Raw genomic sequence first — 22683 nt, 5'->3', positions numbered from 1 at the left:
CTTTTAATAAACAAAGCTCTTCAGAGAGGTGTAATCCGTTCTAGGTATTTATAGCACGTTCAGTGCTCTGTATCTACAAACCTACCCAGAACAGAGTAGCTGCTTCAAAGCTGCTTTGCATGCTGCTACTCTCCGCTAAGCGCTGAACAATGAAATCTTTGTCAAATTACATTACTGGTGACAAGAGGGGTTGGCAGCCCTCTAGGTTAAAAGGACAGAGGATCCCATTCGTCATGGCTTCTAGGGACAAGCTGATTTCTGTCATCAGCCTAACGCAAAGGGATATCTTTCAAGTCTCTGCTTGAAGCAGGGCTGGGGTGAGGGAGATGAAGAGCCTTTAGGCCTGAGGCAAACGAAATGGGTAACTTCCATGGACTCGCACAGCCTTAAGCTAGCATTTGGCAAAGTGGATTTCTGCGGAGGGATGCCCTGCATTCCCCATTGCCTTGGGAGTGTGGCAATTTTAAACTAGAGTCCACACACTACCCTATATGGTCTGCACTTGCACATCGCAGACAGCAGGACCAAAGGAGGCATTAACCAGAGGGGAATCAGATGCTAACGCCACTTGGAAGAGGACTTGAGTTTGCATTTTGGAGCTGTGTTTAGAGAGTAAACAGCAGAGGTGTTGATCATTCTTCAGGGGAGGGAGATCCATTCATTCAGGAAATCAATAGTCCACTCACGTCATTTAAACTGGCCTTACTTCAGATGTAAGAGAATTCCTCTCCTCTGCTTATCCAAGCAGAAACTCTGTCTGGGCGAAGCCAGTGGAAGGTGCATAAAGGACATGAGCAAGCGAAGATTATTTAGTGGTGACGTCAGGTCAATGTGCGCAGCAATTTATTAGTGTTTCAGGGATGTACCTTGTCTAAGCATTTACTCTCGTCAATGTGGATGCAAAACTCCTATGGTCAGCTACACAGAATTCCCCCATTAGTCAGAGGGTTTACATGCAGTGAGTATTTGGCTGAGCTGGGAAGGCAGTTCAGTTAACAGGAGGCAAGAGGGCCTGTGCAAAAAAGTAAAGACATATTGTCATTTGGATCAGGCACTTCAGAAGAGAGAGGGGTCTGATCTAAGCATGAGAAAGGGAGCTGGGAAATCTCCTGAGTTCTCATCCCAGCTCTGATACTGACTCCCTAAGTGGCTTCGGGCAAGTCACTTAACCTCCCCGCCTCAATTTCTGCAGCTAACTGTGCGTGAACACTAGCCTGTTGGGCGAAACCCCAGGATTCAACACCCTCTCTTAGCTCAGATGTTGTTCACTCGGCTGGTGTACAGGTCCTCTGGCTGTATTTTTGTCACTTAGATAAACTGCACACACTGGCCACTGTAGCTTGCAAGAGAGGAAGATCAGCTACATCCAAACGAACAGTGGGAAAGAGATGCCATCAAATGCTTTCTTTAAAGGCAAGATCTCTGCAAGGCTTTTATATGTCCAGGCAAGGGAGACCTTTTCTTGTCAATTAAGCATAAGTGTCTGATTTTGTTTTCTACCCATGAGCACTTGAAAGTGTCCATCTGTGTCACGAGATAGAGACTCTCACTCTTCGGCATGCGTGCCATAGGTCGCCTACCCCAGGACAAATCGAAGTGGGCTCTGGATGGTGCTATCCGCTGCCCTAAGAAGTCAAGGGTTAAACCGGCTGTGATTCTCTGGGAAGGACGCTCATCACTCCGCTGTGTGACTCCAGAACGTGAGCCAAGCCGCTGTTAATGTATGTCCTGCTTCTGCAAAGCTAAAAATAGCTGTGATCTGAGCCCATCCTTTCACAGCCAGCCACACCATTTGATTTCTGTATACTATAGACATGGCAAAATATGGGGACACATTCATCGCCAGTGGAACTCCCTGACTTCAGGGGCCTGGCCCCCGGGCTGAATTTGGCTCATCGCTGCTAGACACAAGTACAGTGTGTGTGTGTGTGTGTGTGATGTCTAACGTGGTGATGTGCTGTTAGCGGGAGTGGGTGGCTGCAGTGTCAATGAGCGTGGCACGCAGCTGTGGATCGTTACAGAAATGCACCCGCCGTTTTTGGCTGGACCCTACGTGACCCTGTCTTGAACCTGAGCATTATTGTCACTTGTGCTGGAAGGGAAGGAGGGGAAGGGACGTGATTAGCATATGCATGTGTGGTCTACCGCCCTCTACTGGAATATGAGAAATCCTGCAGTTCATATAGGAGTGATGTCTCTGATAATCTTCCTCTTGTGTGAGCTGGACTCTCATAGTATGTTCTGCCTGTTTGTATGGAACTCCAACTAGTAGGAAAGGGAGCTCCATGCCTAGGCAGGGAACTCTATCAGAGATTAAATAGGCCATGTGGCTAGGAGGGGAGCGTGTTGCTTTAACAGTATGCCTTCACCAGAGGTTCTGCTCCTGTTTTAACTGGGATGAATTGATTGCCAGCGGGGCTAGCACGTCCGTTAAGGTTAGTCTAGACACACTGCAAACATTTTGTTCCAAGACACAAACATTCGTGATTTAGCCTAGGACTCAGCCGAATGTAAACCGCAAACACCATGGAGCGTCTGGACTGTTTAACAAACATGTTAGCTAACTCGAGTTCATTGGTGTTCAAGCAGGAGCAAAACCTCCAGTCTAGACTTGCCCTAAGAGTATGTCTACACTGCAGTCCTGGGGTGCAATTGCAACTTGTGTCGACATACCCGAGCCACCTTTCATCTAGCTAGCCCAGGGACTGGAACAGTGAAGCTGCAGCAATACAATCTTGAGTGGAGGCTGTCCAAGCCCACCTGAAACCCTGGGTAATTACTCGGCAGTTAACCCATGCAGAAGTCTGTTCTTGGGCTTCAGGGCTGTGGTACTGGAGCTAGCTAGATCAAAGCTATCTCAGGTATGTCTACATGTGCAGCAGTTGTACCCCGAGAGTGACCAGATATCCTGATTTTATAGGGACTGTCCCGATATTTGGGGCTTTGTCTTATATAGGTGCCTATTACCCCCCCCACCCACACACACACACACACATCCCGATTTTTCACACTTCCTGTCTGATCACCCTAGTGTGGACACAGCCAGTGTGTGATAACAGAGCAACTCCTTCAGCTAATCAAGTGGCCGGTGTGTTTCGGAGCAGAAGGTCCTGAACTCAAAACCCACGGCTAGCAGTGTAAAAGTCTAATTAGTTGTGTACTGCTGCCCTCTACTGTCCAAAATAAAAAATGTTAAACTGTGCATCATGGTCCCTGTTAGAGCTGGGAGAAACATGGGAAAGGTTTTCGGTGATAATTCTCAAAAGAACCGGAATATTTTCATTTCATTTGGAACTTGTCATGAGATTTTTCATGTTTGTTGACAAACCTAAAGGGAACAAAAATAAATGTTTTTGTCCCTTGCCCAGCCCCTTCTGTCCTTTTTTTCCCCACTGAACAAGGTGGAGAAGGGCCAACTCCACCCACCCAATTTTTTTGTTTTCGTTGGAAAAAAGTGACTCAAACAAAACATTTCCAGGAAAATTTTTATTTTGGTCCAAAACAATTTTTGATGAAAAATAACAACCAGTTCTAGTCCCTATGCTACTGGCAGCTAACGTGGATTCTCCTTTAATTCCACTGGTAGAGGCGTGTGCTCCTAGAGAAGAAGGACCTGAATTCTGTCTTCCCCACCTCCTCCTTCTTGTGCCATGAAGTTGCATGGTCTGCACGGGGCCATTCCTAAGTGACCATGCATTTGTTACAGCATTATGCATTTAAGCAAGGATGAACATTGCAGATGGAGGTTTCAACAGAGCTGCATATCTGTCTATTGTTTTGGAGTTACTGCTCAAAGCAGAGCAACTGTTGGCCATATGTCTTTGTTTCAACCCAATCAAAGCGCTTTTACAGTAAGGGTTCTATTAAGGAAAGCAACAGGAAACCCAGATTCTGTGCCAGGAGAGGTTGCCTGGGGACAGGAATGCACAAGGCATACATGGTTTTGTTAATCCTCCCATTTCACAAACACGAGATCTCCTTCACAGCAGCGGTGTGTCTGATTTGTGGCTATTGTTGTTCTGATCTTTTAAATTACTTGTGAGCATGAAACAATCAAATGGAACAATGCTAAGATTATCTAGACCATTCCTGACAGGTGTTTGTCTAACCTGCTCTTAAAAATCTCCAATGACGGAGATTCCACAACCTCTCTAGGCAATTTATTCCAGTGCTTACCCACCCCAACAGTTAGGAAGTTTTTCCTAATGTCCAACCTAAACCCCCTTGCTGCAATTTAAGCCCATTGCTTCTTGTCCTATCCTCAGGGGTTAACAAGAACAATTTTTCACTCTCCTCCTTGTAACAACCTTTTAGATCCTTGAAAACCGTTATCATGCCCACCGCCCCCAGTCTTCTCTTCTCCAGATTAAACAAACTCATTTTTTCCCTTAGAGGTCATGTTTTCTAGACCCTTAATAATTTTTGTTGCCCTCCTCTGGACTTTCTCCAATTTGTCCCCATCTCTCCTGAAATGTGGCACCCAGAACTGGACACAATACTCCAGTTGAGGCCTAATCAGCCCGGAGTAGAGCGAAAGAATGACTTCTCGTGTCCTGCTCACAACGCTCCTGCTAATACATCCCAGAATGTTGTTTGGTTTTTTTGCAACAGTGTTACACTGTTGACTCATATTTAACTTGTAATCCATTATAGCCCCCAGATCCCTTTCCAGCGTACTCCTTGATAGGCAGTCATTTCCTATTTTGCCTGTGTGCAATTGATTGTTCCTTCCTAAGTATCGTCTCATAAGTGTTTGTAGAGGGATGACTATCTGAGGCCACTGTACTCCTTTCTGGCTGCAAGCTGTCATTTCTTCCTAACATAACCCTGTTTTCATACAGTAACCCCCCTTCCAACACTCAGATAAACCTATAGTATTCATAAATTATTACAGGAAGCTCCAAATCAATCCCAGAGCTATTGGTGTAGGTTGACTTGCAGAGAGCCACTAGGTGATGATGAGATATCCCTGGGTTAGAACAACGCAAGCATCACAACACAGTGTCAGGCATTTTGTGGCTCTTGTAATAGAATCTTAAACTGTATTCTACTGTACAGCGCTAGGTGATGCTGTGTGTAAAAGACCTTATTTAAAGTTAACCTTAGGGTACGTCTTCACTACCTGCCGTATCGGCGGGTAGCAATCGATTTATCCGGGATCGATATATCGGGTCTCGTTAAGACGCGATATATCGATCCCCGAATGCGCTCACCGTCGACTCCGGAACTCCACCAGAGTGAGCGGCGGTAGCGCAGTTGACGGGGGAGCCGCGGCCATCAATCCCGCGCCGTGTGGACCCTCCCCCCAGTGTAGACCAGCATTAAAGGACATATCTAATGTTGTACTGGGTTAGCGATTGGCCCTCCTCCTCTGGCTCAATGGGAGGCCACAGCGCCTCACTACATCACTGGGGCACTGCCCAGCATCAGGGAATTAGTGAATTAAGGGCCAGAGTCTGAGGCCCCTTTGGCAGGGTAGGGCAGAACAGCAAAGCAGTCTAGGTAGCTCTCACTCTCAGGCAGGGCAGGGCAGGGCAGCAAGCAGTCTAATGCCTGGCCTCCTGGCTTAGGCACACAGCAGACAAATGCAGGCCTCTTGGCCTAAGGTGGGTAGGCAGCCACCCCAGGGGTAGGGCAACTGCAGGAGATAGGGGGACCCAGGCCCACCATACTCCACCGGGTCTCAGCCAGGGCCCTGAGAGTGGTGCAGGGCTCCACCACTGGGTCAGCAGGGATCCCACCGAAACATGCTGACTTGGATTCCAACTGCAAAACCGGACCAAAGTCTGGTTTCCCTGGGCTACTTCCTACCACAGTCTGGAAAAGGAGTTCTGTACTGCATGGGTCCTCTGCCTTATCAGTGTATTCAGCTGCCAGCCATCCTGGTCACTCGAGATTAATTGTGTAGACAGATCCTAAAGATTTCTCTAAAAAAAGAACAGGAGTACTTGTGGCACCTTAGAGACTAACAAATTTATTAGAGCATAAGCTTTCATGGACTACAGCTCACTTCTGTAGTCCACGAAAGCTTATGCTTTAATAAATTTGTTAGTCTCTAAGGTGCCACAAGTACTCCTGTTCTTCTTTTTGCGGATACAGACCAACACGGCTGCTACTCTGAAAGATTTCTCTGTTAAGCCAACCTGGTCGCCTGCCATATTTGCTATTCTTTCTGCACATCGGGATAGTTTGTTCCTGCGCCCTCTATAAGGCTGTTTTAAAATACAGCCAGCTTTCCTGGACTCCTTGCCCCCTCATACTAGCCTCCCAGGGGACCCTGCCCATCAGTTCCCTGAGGGAGTCAAAGTCTGCTTTTCTGAACTCCAGGGTCCGTATTCTGCTGCTCTCCTTTCTTCCTTTTGGTAGGATTCTGAACTCAACCATCTCAAGGTCACTGCTGCCCAGGTTGCCACCCACGTCTACTTCCCCTACCAATTCCTCCCTGTTTGTGAGCAGCAGGTCAAGAGGAGCATGGCCCCTAGTTGGTTCCTCCAGCACTTGAACCAGGAAGTTGCCTTCAAACACTCTCCAAAAACTTCCTGGATTGTCTGTGCACTGCTGTATTTCTCTCCTAGCAGATGTCAGGGTGATTGAAGTCCCCCATTAGAACCAGGGCCTGTGATCTGGAAACTTCTGTTAGTTGTCCGAAGAAAGCCTTGTCTACTTCATCCTCCTGGTCTGGTTGTCTATAGTAGACACCCACCATGACATCACTCTTGTTGCTCTCACCTCTAAACTTAACCCAAAGACTCTCAACAGTGATCCAGTGATGTGAGTTACCCCATCAAGTCTCTGTTATTCTAATCACATCATAGTTCCTTGACTGTGCCAGGACTTTCAATTCTTCCTGCTTGTTTCCCAGGCTTCTTGCGTTCGTGTACAGGCATCTAAGATAACTAGCCAATTGCCCTACTTTTTCAGTATGAATCAGGAGGCCTCCCCGATTGCACCCTTCTCCTTGTGTTTCCTCCCAGTATCCCACTTCCCCACTTACCTCCGGGCTTAGGTCACCATTCCCCGGTGAACCTAGTTTAAAGTCCTTCTCACTAGGTTAGCAAGCCTGCTTGCGAAGATGCTCTTCCCTCTCTTTGTTAGGTGGATCCCATCTCTTCCTAGCAATCCTTCTTCCTGGAACAACATCCCATGGTTGAAGAATCCAAACCCCTCTCTCCGACACCATCTGCGTAACCATGCATTTACCTCCACAATTCGATGGTCCCTACGTGGACCTTTTCCTTCAACAGGGAGGATGGACGCAAACATGACTTGCACCTCAAACTCCTTTTATCCTTCTTCCCACGTAGCCTGCAGTGGCCTGCTCAAGGTCATTCTTGGCAGTATTGTTGGTGCCCATGTGGAGAAGTAGGAAGGGGTAGCAGTCCGGGGGCTTGATCAGTCTTGGCAGACACTCAGTCACATCCTGAATTCTAGCTCCAGGCAAGCAGAACACTTCTCGAGTTTCCCGGTCTGGACGGCAGATGAATGACTCCATCCCCCTTAGGAGGGAGTCCCCAACCACCACCACCCATCTCCTCCTCTTGGGAGCAGTGGTCATGGAACCCCCATCCCTAGGACAATGCATCTCATGCCTTCCAGCTGATGGGGTCTCCTTCTGATCCCTTCCCTCAGATAACTCTTCCAAACCATTCTCCTCCATAGTACCTGTGCAGACAGCCTGAAAACAGTCTCTTACCTCTATCTGCATTGGGGACACATGGATTCCCTCTTTCTTCTTCTGGAGGTCACATGCTGCCAATTTTCTTCCCCGTTCTGCACCGCCCTCTCAGATTCTTCAGCATGCTGTGCCTGCAATACCAAACGCTGACTTCTATCCAGAAAATCTTCCTTTTCTCTGATGCAACGCAGGGTTGATATTTGGATCTCTAGACCTTTAACCTTCTCTTCCAATATGGAGACCAGCTTGCCCTTCGTGCAGACGAAGTCTCTTCTGTCGTCTGGGAGAAAGACAAACATGGCACATCCTGTGCAGGTCACAACAGCTGATCACTCACTATTCATGTCTTCCTTCTAAGAGCCTCTTCAGATGTTGTATTTACTGCTCACAGAAGCCTGAAAGGCAAAAAAAAAAAAAAAAAAACCTCTGCGGGAACTCCCCCCCAGGCAAACTCCCTATGTTTCCCTGTCCTCTGCTCATAAAAACAAGGAGTCTGGTGGCACCTTAAAGACTAACAGATTTATTTGGGCATAAGCTTTTGTGGGTAAAAAACCCACTTCTTCAGATGCATGGAGTGAAATCTGTTCACTACTCACTCCGGCTGCTTGTTTATAAGGCTGCTGGCTCGAAGCAGTTGGCCCGGCTCAAAGCCTTCCCTCCAATCAACCACTCAAGGCCCACCTGGAACAAAGCACACCCAATTCCCACTTTTCAGACACACACACGGTCAAACAGTCCCTGCAACTAGCTCCAGTCAAACAAAGGGTCACAGCAGACAGACACTCGGATATTCACCCCACCAGCTCACAACAGAGCTCCCCTAATGTAGCACTCACCTTAGCACTTCTCGGACGGTTCCCAGGCAAACTCCCTCTGTTTGCCTGTCCTCTGTTCACTGCTTCCACAACAGTGGACCAGTAAAACACTATCTCAACTAGATTATAGATTGAAAATAATATTTCTTGAAAAAAAATGGAAGTTCATAGAATCAAAGAATATCAGGGTTGGAAGGGACCTCAGGAGATCATCTAGTCCAACCCCCTGCTCAAAGCAGGACCAGTCCCCAACTAAATCAAGTTAAATAGTTATTCCTGCTAAAATATCTCATTTCATGTTTGCACATATGATTTTGTCACCTATAGGACGTATATTGAAAAACTGCAGCTTTGTCTTAACAGAGCTCTCTCCTTGGCTTCAGAAGGGGCAGAGTTGGCCAATGCTGAGCTCTTCTGAAAATATCCCATCTAAAGTAATGAATAGTAGAAATTAGAAAATAATATCTAGTGCGCAGCAAAACTTTGCAGGTGGCTCTCCAGCTCTGAGTAATTTACAGATCCAATCCTGGAAAGTGCAGAGGAACAATTGAGTTTTGCAGGATTGAAGCCCCTCAGGGGACATCTACACTGCAAAAAAACCCAAACAAACAAACCCCAAACCCACAGCAACGAGATTCAGAATCCAGCACAACTGACTCAAGATCACAGGAGTTAAAAATAGCAGTGTAAACATTCCCACTTGGGCTGGAGCCTGGGTTCTCGGACCCAGACCTCACGACAGGTTTCAGAGCCCATGCTCCAGCCCTCGCTAGGACATCTACACTGCTATTTTTAGCCCTGTAGTTGAAGCACCAGGATCCTGAATCAGCTAACCCTGGCTCTGGGACTTGCTGCCAGGGGGCTATTTTTGCAGTGTAGACGTACCCTCAGAGTCTCTAAATGATAAACCAGCTTGTTCTCCGTTTGATGGTATTCTGGATAAATAACCTAAACATGGCGTGAGAAACACGTCTCAGGAATGGTCTAGATCAGTGGTTCTCAAACTGGGGTTCGCAAACCCCTGGTGGTTCGCAGAACGTTACAGGGGGTTCACCAGAAAAATTTCACTAATGGCAGCCAGAGGACCCCGGGCATTGGAGGCAGCAGGTGGGACCCGGTTGCAGGGCAGACAGCCCGAGCCCCAGGGAGAGCGGGGCAGGGCAGATTGGTCTGGCAGCCCAAGCCCTGTCCCCGTCAGCGGGGGAGCCAGCAGCCCAAACCCCAGTGCTCCGATCAACTTTTGCTTCAGTTTAAGTACCGAGTACCCCCTTCTGGAGGAAAAAGCTGCTGCAGTTTTGTTACCATTTTCAACAACATACTTTATGCGAGAAAGCGTTTTCCCTCGTATGCACATCTGAAAACCAAATACAGAAACAGACTTGATGTTGAACCAGACATGAGACTTTATTTTTCGCCTATGGTTCCGGACTTCCAAGAGCTATGCAGAGCAAAGCAAGTGCATCCATCACACTGAGGAAATTTAAACTTAAATCCCTGGAAATATTCATTTTTAGGAGCGGGTTCACGAGATTTCACAGTTTAGTGAAAGGGTTCGCGGGCTGTTAAAATTTGGGAATCACTGGTCTAGATAATACTTGTCCTGCCATGAGTGCAGTGGACTGGATTAGATGACCTCTCGAGGTCCCTTCCAGTCTTATAATTCTATGATTATTCACTGTTTACTCTTAAGTGATAGGTGATTGAAGCAATTAAATGAGCTAAGGGTAATTATACTATGAAGCTAGACAAGGTTACTGGGCAGTACAGAACAGAGGATACTGTACATGAGGGACTATGTCAGATGAATTTATAAAGCGCGATGAACAGGCTTCTTGTTGAGGTTTTGGAGTTCAAATATAAATTTTTAAATAGAAAATACAGATTTTTCTCAAGTACCCAATGGTTTTGGGTGCTTCCATTTTTGGGTGCAGAACTGGAGAACTTCAGAAAGCACAGCTCATCAGAAATAAGGCAGCCCAAATCACTCGTCACTTTTTGAAAATTGTGGCCATGATGACTACTGTATATGGAAGCTGGATCAGATTAAAGGAGGAAATTGTCCACTGCACATGCTTTCCCCCCAAAGTTCTTATGTTGTCCTTGTTTGTTTTTGACATGGCAGTGATACGAGATGTCCACAGAAGTGTACGTATATAGAGGATCGTATAGGCATCAAAACAGTTCCAGAGATCAGTGGCTTATGGCCTGTTTTTGATGTGAGCTGTTACACTGTTATAACATTACAGTGAATCACAGAATCATAGAATATCGGGGTTGGAAGGGACCTCAGGAGGTCATCTAGTCCAATCCCCTGCTCAAAACAGGACCAATCCCCAACTAAATCATCCCAGCCAGGGCTTTGTCAAGCCTGACCTTAAAAACCTCTAAGGAAGGAGATTTCACCGCCTCCCTAGGTAACCCATTCCAGTGCTTCAACACCCTCCTAGTGAAAAAGTTTTTCCTAATATCCAACCTAGACCTCCCCCATTGCAACTTGAAACCATTGCTCCTTGTTCTGTCAGTTGATACCACTGAGAACAGGCTAGGTCCATCCTCTTTGGGACCCCCTTTCAGGTAGTTGAAAGCAGCTATCAAATCCCCTCTCATTCTTCTCTTCTGCAGACTAAATAATCCCAGTTCCCTCAGCCTCTCCTCATAAGTCATGTGCTCTAGACCCCTAATCATTTTTGTTGCCCTCCGCTGGACTCTTTCCAATTTTTCCACATCCTTCTTGTAGTGTGGGGTCCAAAACTGGACACAGTACTCCAGATGAGGCCTCACCAGTGCCCAATAGAGGGGAATGATCACGTCCCTCGATCTGCTGGCAGTGCCCCTACTTATACAGGCCAAAATGCCGTTAGCCTTCTTGGCAACAAGGGCACACTTTTGACTCATATCCAGTGCTCGGAAATAACTACCCAATTCAGTGCAGCCAGGCCCATTGCTATGAGTTCAGGACGGAATGAAAAACAATGATTTTGGCTATTTTAATAGGGATGAATTTTTTGTGGACTGTATGTTTGAAAATATCAATAGCCTCTGACATCCCTGCCTTTTTTTGTTCTGTGTTTGTACAGCACCTAGCACAGGGTCCGGGTCCATGACTGGGGCTCCTAGACGGTGCAATAATACAAATAATAAATAATAATTCTCAACCTAATTAATGATTGCTCAAAGCTTTGTAACCATGCACAAAATGCTCACGCTGCGCGTGCTATTAATTGTAGCTTTGATTTTGTTTTTAAGCAGAGTAATTATTTAATTTACCATCTTGCTTCCCTGTTGACATATCTTTCTATTAGCCTTTTTTTAAATTCGACATGATGAAAAACAGTGGGCCAAATTCTAAGCTGATGTAAATTAACGTAGCTCCATTGAAGTCAGTTCACCCCAGCTGAGACTCTAGACCAGGGGTCGGCAACCTTTCAGAAGTGGTGTGCCGAGTCTTCATACATTCACTCTAATTTAAGGTTTCACGTGCCAGTCATACATTTTAACATTTTTAGAAGGTCTCTTTCTATAAATCTCTAATATCTAACTAAACTATTGTTGTATGTAAAGTAAATAAGGTTTTAAAATGTTTAAGAAGCTTCTTTTAAAATTAAATTAAAATGCAGAGCCCCCCTGACCGGTCGCCAGGACCCGGGCAGTGTGAGTGCCGCTGAAAATCAGCTCGCGTGCCGCCTTCGGCACACGTGCCATATGTTGCCTACCCCTGCTCTAGACCAATAACCTATCAGATGCAAATATAGTGGAATCCGGTTATAAAGATGGATTTGGGCAGCTTCTGTTTTGATCCCATCTGCACGATTCCAAGGAGTAGCCTTTTCATCTGCAGCGCTTAAGAGAAAGAGTGAGCTCCTAAACTTGCTATTTGCAGTCCAGTTTAATCATGCTTTCCAAGCATTAGCGGCAGCATCTGCTGATGAGATGTCATGGCAATTAACTACCAGTGGACTAATACATCCCCCACTCCACACCCCCTGCTATCAAATCCAGAAACAGAAATTTGTGAGGCATTTATTTAAAAAATAATAATATTGCAGCAAACAGTCAGGCCCCTGATTGCCTCCCATACCAATAGATCAGCAACACATGTGGCTGATGCGCAATTAAACCTGCTACAGAAATGCACCGTGTTCTCATGCAGTGCCTCTCTCCCGGAAGTACTGATCGCTGTAATAGGCAGTGATCACAATATCATTCCTGTTATTGTTCTGTTTCTTTGCAGTTTTCACTTGTATTCCAAATATGACTTGGTTTTATTAGTATTGTTGTTATTATTATTTATTTGTATTGTCATAGCACCTAGGAGTCACGGACCAGGACCCCATCGCACTAGGTGCTGTACAAACACAGACCGAAAAGACAGTCCCTACCCCTAAAAGCTTACTTTCTAAGCATAAGACAAGAGACAACAGATGGATGCAGATGGACACATAAGGGAGTACAGGAAACAATGAGACCGTCAGGGCCGGCTCTAGGTTTTTTGCCGCCCCAAGCAAAAAAAAAAATTTGGCTGCCCCCCACCCCACCCCTGGGCTCTTTCCTCCCCCCCCCCCACCAGTGCCCTCCCCCACCCGCACCCCCTGATGCCCCAGCCCTGGGCTCTCTCTCCCCCCCCCCCACCCGCACTCCCTGCTGACCCAGCCCTGAGCTCCCCCCCCAACATGACCTCCTTGTTCACCACAGCAATCCCCATTTACACTTGCAGTGGGGATCAAACCATTTCTCCTATTTTTATTTCACTTTAGTATAAATCTCGCCCCCGCAACCCCATCTTTAGTGCTCCAAATGCACATGGAAGGCATAGGGACTAACCCTCAAACCTTGTACCCAGAAAGGGATGGGGATCTAGTAAAGAGGGTTCAGGCAGAGGAGTGGGGGTGGGGGTGCTTGGGGGCTCTACACTGGCAGAGAGGCAGGGTGTGATGTACTTGCGGAGGAGGAGAGGGGGTATCAGCAGGGTTGCGGGAGAAGAGGTGCAGGGGAGGAGGGAGGTGCGGGAGGAGAGGGCTGGGGGAGGGTACAAGGGGAGAGGAGCGGGTGAAGGGAGAGTACAAGGGGAAGGGGTGCAGCGAAGGAGCAATGGGGGTGGTACAAGTGGAGGGGCTGCGAGCGGGATGGGGGGTACAAGGGTTGAGAGGGGCAGGCGCTGACAGCTGCTTCCCCAGATCCGTACAGGCAGAGCCGAGAAGACAGACACTGACCCCCAGGTGCCCGAGCCGCGGGGGTCCCGGCAGGGCAGTATCCCCCGTTGCCCCGCTCGGAACCGTGCTCTGCCTCTCCCCTCCCAGGGCAGGCAGCACGGGGCTGAGGTGGCAGCGGGCTGCGTCCGGGGGCAGGAGGGAGCAGCGGCAGCTCCCTGGCAGCTTGGGCTCTCCAGTCACTCGCCCTGTCAGCGCGCGAGCCGGGATCCGCGCCCCCTGCCCAGCCCGGCGGCGCCCTGCACAGCCCCCTCGGGTGGGGAAACACCTCGCCGCCCTGGGGAGACTCAGAGCAATAACAGCAGCAGGACCTGCCCTCCCTCCCTGCATCCCGGGACCCACTTCCCTCCCTCCCCGGCTCCTCACACCCAGGCTGGACTGCGGTTCAGGCTGCTCGGCCGCTGGAGAGCCGGAGCATCATCCCCCGGAGCTGAGCCCCTCTCGCCGCCGCAGCCGGGCCCAGTTCCGGGGATGACGCTCCGGCTCTCCAGCGGCCGGGCTGCCTGAACTTCAGCCCAGCCTGTGCGACTCAGGCTGCCATGAGCGCCATCTAGCGACTGCAGCCAGAACTGCAGCGTTAGTTCCAACTCCGCCTGAAAGCCTCAGCTGACAGGGAACATCTTGGTTCAGGGCCGGCTCCGGGTTTTTTGTGCCCCAAGAAAAAAAAAAGGGGGGGGCTGGAGTGCCGCCCTTTGGAAAGTGCTGCCCCAAGCACATGCTTGGAGCGCTGTGCCTAGAGCCGGCCCTGGAGACAATATTGGTCAGCATGATGAGCAGTGGTATCAGCGCCCCTGCAGCCTAACTGTTGTCAGGTTTGTTGTAGGCACCATGAATGAGGAGAGTTTTGAGGAGGGATTTGAAGGAAGACAATGAGGTGACTTGTGGATGTTTATGGGGAGACTCTGAAGCCCGGTGGATGGGGGACAGCATGGTAAAAGGCACAAAGGTGTTTGAAAATTTAATGAGTGGGTGATGGAGGCTGGTATTATCAAAGGTGGGAGTCGACATCTCGGTAGCAAATGAGAGATGATCAGTAGGTGGGAAGAGCAGCGGTGATATTCATGTGAAAAGAGAGAGAAAGTTCCAAGCAAGTATGGGCTGAAAGTTACAACTAAATCTAACCAGACTCCATGAGCCTCTCACGATTTGATCACGAGTATTGTGCTTTCTTAAAGCCCCAGCTCCTGGAGTCATGGGATTAGGTGAGAATCTCAGCTTACATTTAAATAAAAAAAGTTAATTTCTAGTCCTCATGGCTGTAGAGTAAAGCTTAAACATGTGACTTCTATAGGCTCAAAACTCAGAAAGCAACTGATATATTATTTAAAATCTCATGATTTCTAAGTCCATCATTATTTGAGGATGCGGGGTTGTTGACTCATGGTTTTTCAATACTTTGGGTCGGCATCAAATGGGGACTGCTAGTTGTCACTGCTACTCTCCTTCAGGGCACTCATAGAGAAGACTTTTAACCCTCCCTGACTTTGGACCCCTAGTTAGACAAAGTAGAAATAAATGACAGACAGTGGAAAGTAGTACTTTGTCTGGCTGTCTGTCCTAGGGATTTCTTAGCGTCTCATTTCCCAGGTAAATAGCACGGTAAAGGCCGTATTGAACTTCAGGGAATGTGCTGTCCTTCTCCTCTCCCTGTTTCATAGATGCTCTGTTGGAGGAATTCCTTGCTTCTGCCTTGCCTGGGTTTAGTTTGAGCCACCTGCTCTTCATCCGGGTGCTGACTTCCTCTCGGCTATGTGACAGCCTCGGGATGGTGCTGGTTGCGTCTGTGGAGAATGAGATGAACCGCGGGGAGTTGTTGACGTACTGTTGGCCTACAGTGCCACCCCACCTCTCCAAGTGGGCTCTTGTAGATACTGAAGAGAAGGGGCGGAAGGATGGATCCCCATGGGACCCCTCAGGAGAAGCTTTAAGGGAACAGGAGCACAGTAGTGTGAGACATTGGGATATGGCTTTTATCTCGTGCCAGGAGAAGTTCCTCTCTGAGGGGGACCAAGGCTTTCTTCATGCTGTGCCACAGTCTGAAGCCCAGTTGGGAAGCATGCAGGAGCTTGGCAGAGGTTACGTGTTGCTGAAGCTTGGTTGCTGCTCTTTTCTGGTTGATTTTTGCACAGGGGTGGGAGTCTGGAGAACGAAGGAGCAGCTGGACAGATCTTCTGCATTGAGTGTGGGTATCTTCAGGGTTGGGCGAGGTCTAGTATTTTTCAGGGAGGATGGCCGGTTCAGTGCTCTGAAAGGGGTGACGATCATTTCCATTAGCAGTGGGCTCCATTGTTCTTGGCTGCCTTTCACGAGCTAGCGGGGTCGTGGGTCTGTGTTGCAGGTGTGGCTTGAATGTTTTGCAAGGTTTCGAGCACATCCAGCTCTCTTAGGGCCTCTGCAATTCCTGATCTCCAGAGTCTACGTGAGCAGCAATGCTGTTCAGTGTTTCGGGTTCTACGGGAGAGCTAATTATCACCAATAGTCAGGACCTGAGGGTTATGTCTTACCCAAGAGACAGTATTACTATGCGGACACTCTGCTTCGTTACTGCTCAATCTTTATTCGTACCAGGAATCCTTACTGGTTTAAATTGAAGCCACTTGCCTAAGAAAGAACCACTCATGAGCAAAGACTGTAGGATCAGATATTCAGAGCATCTGTCTATCTATATAAGCTGGCCATCTATATAGTCTAGTCTCCAAGCATTTATGCTGCACTCATCTCCATGTTATCTAAGTCATCTCGTCCCCTGCATGGGGCATCACCCGCATCATTTCCTACAACACCTGGGTTTCCCTTACACAGGGAGCCAACTCCTGCTCACCTTACACACACAGTAGCACTGTGGGGCCAGATCCTGCCTTTAATTTATCAGAATAACTTCACTGTGGTCAACGGAGTCACTCCGGATTGACACCAGGGTAACCGAACGAAATTCAGCCTATTCATGTCACACGCGTAGGGAGACCAGAATTTGATACTTCTTGGTCTCCTGTCCAAGTCCTGGCCCTGCTTAGTTATGAGAGTGTGTAGAAGTGGGAAGTGAAATCCCTCTCTGCCTTATGGAGCTGTTTTGGAGCTCCAATCAAATGCTGTTTGGCTAACTTTCTGGTTTTCAGGGCGTATGGCTCTGACTTTTAAAAAAAATGCTCCTTGGAGGCAGGGCTGTAGTGAATTTGCCTGGCACATTTTGGTGCTACTGCAGCTTAAGTAGTAAGTAATGAAGATGGTAATTGTGCCAACAGGAATTCTGGGACGTCTGCCAGAGCAAAGCGAACAGCCAGCCCTATTTGTGTTTAAAGAAAGTTGTCTCTAAACCCTCCCCCAAATTAGTTATATGTTGCGATGTCCTGTTGGGACCTGTATTTAAAATATTAGCCAAGATTTGCAAAAATAGGAGACTAAAGTTAGGTTCCTGGATGCATAATTAGGCTCTTAAATAAATAGTGTGGTTTTCAAAAGCGCAAAACACTCAACAGTCAATTGCAGCTTCATGGTGCTCAGCACTTTTGAAAATTAGGCCATTTACTTTGGTGCCTAAATATAGATTTAGGAGTCTAACTTTAGGCTCCTGTTTTTGAAAATCTAGGCCAATAACAACACATCTGGGGTGAAATTACATGGTTAGTTTTTCTTTTCTTTGGGTTTCTTTAACTATATCGGTAGAGTCAAAGCAGGAAACACCTCTCCCTCGCAAAAATGTATGTAGATGCTGCTATATTGGTATAACAGTGTTAATTGTATAGTTAATTCTGGCTCAAGAAAGAGAATTAGCTGAACTAGTAAAAGGTCATTCTATACCAGTATAACTGCATCTATACTAGGGCTTTTACCAGCATATCTATGCTGGCAAAAAAATCACATCCCTAACTGATATAGTTATACCAATATAACTCTTTAGTATAGTCCAGTCTTTATCACGATTGTACCATTCAAAATTAAAGTCCCTAATCAGTTAGTGTCAGTGCAAAAGGTAGAGGTTTTGTATGCAGACAAAGAAGAGCTTTTACCAGGTCCAATATAAAGAGAAATGTATTTATGGACCTAAAAGAAAGTTCAGGGAAATCAGTTTTAAAATAAATGAAATGAAATATTCCCTGAAGTATTTGGGAATCAGCCCTCACTCCCTCCCACACCCCAACCCTTTGCCCCAGACCAGAGCACCCTCCTGCACCCTGAACCCCTCATTTCTGGCCCCAATCCGGAGCCCACACTCCCAGCTGAAGCCCTCACCCCCTTCCGCACCCCAACCCCCTGCCTCAGACCGGTGAAAGTGAGTGAGGGTGGGGGAGAGCGAGCAACGGGGGGATGGGATGAGCGGGGGGGTGGGGCCTCAGAAGGGGCGGGACAGGGGTGTTTGGTTTTGTGTGATTAGAAAGTTGGCAACCCTACTTGAGCTGTCTGCACACTGCAGAACGACAGAGCTTGGACCCACATCACAGCAAGACTTGGGCTCTAACTGCCCCCCCCCCCCCCACTGCAACATCCTAAGACCTGGGTGCTTGCTGACCTGAGTCAGACTGATTTGTGTGTGGACGGAAGGGGGCCTTGGGCCCAAACCTGAGTCAGGAGGCCAGGCTTAATGTGCTGTGTAGACACACTCTCTGAGTGCACCCCCTCAGGTCTTAGACCTCATGCCTTTGCTTCTCCTGAGGTGAAATTCTTCAGTTCTTCCCAGGCCTCTGTATCCTGTCTATCAACCGTCCTTACCTTGCACATCTGAGTTCTGGAACCAGCAGTTCTTCCCCTTGGGTGTCTTAGGCTAGGTCTACACTACCCGCCTGAATCAGCGGGTAGAAATCGACCTCTCAGGGATCGATTTATAGCGTCCCGTTGGGACGCGACAATCGATCCCCGAATCGACGCTCTTACTCCACCAGCGAAGGTGGGAGTAAGCGCCGTCGACGGGAAGCCGCAGAGGTTGATTTTGCCGCCGTCCCTACAGCATTTGGTGTCCCTTCAGAGGGAAAAGAAACACTCCTGAATTCACCATTGTAGTTCAGACACAAAACATATAAAGAAAGAAAAACCCCTTTCAGATGGCACATTTCAAATGACTGTTTGAATCTGCATTTTGTTTTTAATGTTTTTTTTCTGCTGAATCTGTCTAAGACCAGGGTTGGCCAGTGGAGTTCTACAGCGTGACTTGTGGCTGCTCTCACGTTTAACATGGAGGTGCAGCCTGCTGCAGATCTAGGTCCCTGGATGTGGTGCTATGTCTTAATCCAAAGCTGCGTCTTGACCTGAGGTCCTTGGCACGCTGTGACCTGTAGTCTTTGCAAGCCACTCCTCTGAGTTAAAGGTGAATGTGGCTGCACGCTGCTCCATCCAAGGGAAATTAGGTCGGCTCATCGGGTTCTTGGGAAGCGTCTAAAGTGGCTTTTAGTCAGCAAATGTTAGGACTTCCCTGCCTGAAGAGAAGGGGAGGATTCTGCCAGGACTATTCTATTCTGTTCTTATACTGCCCCAGTCACTATAGTCTCTGAGCACGGCCAGCCGTGCATTAAATGATGTGACTAGCATTTGCCACGTGCGATTTCCTCTCTCACACTTTTCTCTCCAATGGGAAAACTGTGCGAGGTTTCTTTTTGCTTGTTTGTTTGAATGGACTTATTTGGGATTGGTTTATTTTATGTCTGCTGGGCTGGCTAAAGTGTCTTGGCTGTACAGAAAGTGGTGATGTCTGAGGTGGTTTTTAACTCTTGTGGGAGTTCATTTCACAGTCTTGGACCGGCCCCAGAGAAAGCTCTACATAGAACACGACTGGGTATATAAAGAAGAACAGGAGTACTTGTGGCACCTTAGAGACTAACAAATTTATTAGAGCATAAGCTTTCGTGGACTACAGCCCACTTCTTCGGATGCATAGAAGTGGGCTGTAGTCCACGAAAGCTTATGCTCTAATAAATTTGTTAGTCTCTAAGGTGCCACAAGTACTCCTGTTCTTCTTTTTGCGGATACAGACTAACACGGCTGCTACTCTGAAACCTGGGTATATAAAGAGCTCTCCCTCCTGCTCTGAGCTATTATCCTTTACTGGCCTACTGGCTCTAATTCCATTGGTTGCTATTTGACCCCCCTCAGCTGTTGTCGCCAATGACTGATGGTTGGCTTGTTCCTTCCCTGTGCCGCAGGTATATCCGAACCATGTACCTGGGGATCCAGAGCCAGAGGCGGAAGGAACACCAGCGGCGCTTCTACTGGGCTATGATGTACGAGTATGCAGACGTAAACATGCTGCGCCTCCTGGAGACTTTCCTGGAGAGCGCGCCCCAACTGGTGCTACAGCTCTGCATAATGATCCAAAAGAACCGTGCAGAAACATTACCATGTAAGTGGCCCTCGCGCCCGCATCCATTTTCTCAGCCTCTGTTGGATGTTTTGTTGACCGACCACACTACATAACCTGTCGTGTAAGGGGCTGGCTCTTTGGACAAAACTCGTTTCAGCTCCATGCTGCACTTGCTCAGTAAATTTCTGCTCATGCTGCTGGAAAAAATACTCTACTACTTCAGTCTTTTATAGACCAGCATGGTCGTGAGGAATGATCACAAGGCTGGGCACCAGGAATTCCTTAGCTCTGCTCCGAGCGCTGCCACTTACTTGCTGTGTAGCCTTGGGCAAATCACATAACCTTTTTCTGCCTCAGTCTTCCCGCCTGCATAGTGGGGACAATAAAACGTATCTGCCTCAGAGGGGTGTTGTGAGGATTAACTGGTAAATGTTTGTGCTGTGTTTGGAATGTGTAAAAAGCTATATAAAGTACTACGTTTCATAGATACAAACAAGGTGGTCACCCTTAAAAAGTCAACTTTTGCCATGAGTTCAAACATGCTTTTTGGTACCACAGTCCTGAACTAGTCTAAGAATAGGGGAAAACTGTATTATCTCAGACACCATGTGTGCTAACCATTGGCAAGTGCTGCCATTTTCATGCCAAGCATTGTATATACAGGCAGCAAAACCTGTCTTAAGCAACACCTAGTTGCTTTAGTATATGCAGAACCAAATTCAACATTGGCATAAGTGGTTCAACTCCATTGACCAGTATGCTGCATTGAGTGGGCTGCATGTTTTGCTAACATCTGCACTGCAAAGCTTGGTGAACGAAGAGTTTGCTAAGCATGCCACATTGCTTGCTAAGGTACAAGATTGGCTGGCACTTTCTCAATCCAGTTGTATATACCTTTTCCCCTCATGCAAAAATAAATGAAATACAAAGAGAAACCATCAAGAAAGTAACATCCAAGATTTGTCTCAGAGACAAAAACCAAAGGAAAGGGAGGTAATATTAAAAAATGACTGTGTAGAAAAGGTCACCGTCTTGCTCAATGTATTGGCTCCCTGGGGACTTTTGACTCCTATCTGCTGACTATAATTTTTTACTGCTGTTAGTGCTGCAGACCCAAGTCAGCTCGGGGAGGGTAAACTGGATTTGATTCTGCCGTGGGCCCATGAACAAAACTGTCAGCAAACGCCCCTGTTTCCCCCTCCCAGTCACATGGGAGGTGATCACTTACTCCCAAACCCATGTGGCTTTTTGCAAGCCATGCTTCATCATCCATGCTTGGATTAGTCCTGTAGGCTGTGAATCCACTGGAAATCCCGACTCAACCCTGTGCACCCCTGACAACATACGTGGAAGGATTCTCTCTCTCCACGCTTTCCTAAGATCCACCTCCTCCTTCTCTGAAATGGCAGTCTAGCCGGATCAGCTGCTCGGCCACGGCTGCAGTCTGGCCTCTTGTTTTGGTAAGTCATTTCTGAGCCATATAGGAGGGAAGCCAGCTGGTTCCAGGTCCCTCCGTGGCCTAGCCACACCCTTTTCTCTGCACAGGGCTTTAGACAGATGTTGCTATTTTCAGAGTCCCTTTTTAGTTCAGAGTCTCCCTAGAAGGCTGCCATTCTGTAACCCACCCTATTACGCCTAAGTAGCCTTGCAAAAGTGGGGTGGCTCTTCCCTATTACTGGTGCAGCAATAACTGAGCACAGTGGAGGAGGCAGCAGTAAGATCAGTGCTAAATTCTCTGTCTTTCAGGCTTCAGCCAAACCATTGGTACTACTTGAACGTGCCACTGTACTCTGAAAGGTGCCTTCTAGAACAGATACTGTGGGCTTATGGCATTTCAAATGACTCCATATCGGATCTACCTCATTTACAATTACTGTAAAAGTATGCGCAAAAAGAAGAACAGGAGTACTTGTGGCACCTTAGAGACTAACAAATTTATTAGAGCATAAGCTTTCGTGGACTACAGCCCACTTCTCTAAGGTGCCACAAGTACTCCTGTTCTTCTTTTTGCGGATACAGACTAACACGGCTGCTACTCTGAAACCTGTAAAAGTATGCTTTTTCTAGCTTCCAACCTTACATATTTACCCGGGAATCTGAAAGTCAAGCTGGGTTATGCATCGCCAATAATCAAGGAATTTCAGGCTAAATCTCAGTTTCAGCAAAGTTAGTGTCAAAACCCCTGTAGATTTCAGTGAAACCAGGATTTATCCCTTAATGAACGATGAGGTTGTTAATGCAAGAGTCAGAAGAGACTCTGGTTCACTCTCCGTTAGCTGTGTTGATGGTACAGTGCTAATAACAGGCAAAGGTAGTAGCAACTAACTGTCGTCAGTAGATAGAGCATGCCGATATGACTGAAGACACATTGGGAAGGGGTTTTGACAGTAAATTTTCTGAAACTGAGATTTAGCCTGAAATTCCTTGATTATTGGTGATGTATAACCCAGCTTGCCTTTCAGATTCCCGGGGAAACATTTGAAATGCCATAAGCACAGAACCCCACAGTGCCGTAAGATTATTATGGTTTTTGGCTACTACAATGATGGGCTCTATATTAGCACCTGGATGGATGAATGGATAAAGAGAAGACGTTGACATTTCTATATAGACACTTTCCAAGCAAATCTGCACTTAAGCAGTTTTTATATTTAATTTCTCATGTGGGTCCTCTTGACTTAATAGGATTTAGAGAAA

At 47.4% G+C, this 22683-nt stretch overlaps 1 protein-coding gene across 1 annotated transcript in view; it reads left to right on the top strand.

The window, feature by feature from the left end:
• Window positions 1–22683, top strand: part of XKR6 (XK related 6) — a 329094-nt gene that overhangs the window by 256141 nt on the left and 50270 nt on the right. Inside the window, exon 2 of the mRNA XM_005290661.3 lies at window positions 19829–20025. Coding sequence (XP_005290718.2) covers window positions 19829–20025 — 197 coding nt within the window. The remainder of the gene's footprint in view (window positions 1–19828; window positions 20026–22683) is intronic.

Source organism: Chrysemys picta, chromosome 3 (assembly GCF_011386835.1).
Source record: "Chrysemys picta bellii isolate R12L10 chromosome 3, ASM1138683v2, whole genome shotgun sequence".
In the NCBI taxonomy this organism is placed as follows: Eukaryota; Metazoa; Chordata; order Testudines; family Emydidae; genus Chrysemys; species Chrysemys picta.
Note: the sequence above shows the minus strand (reverse complement) of the source record. Positions and strands in the feature narration are given on the sequence as shown.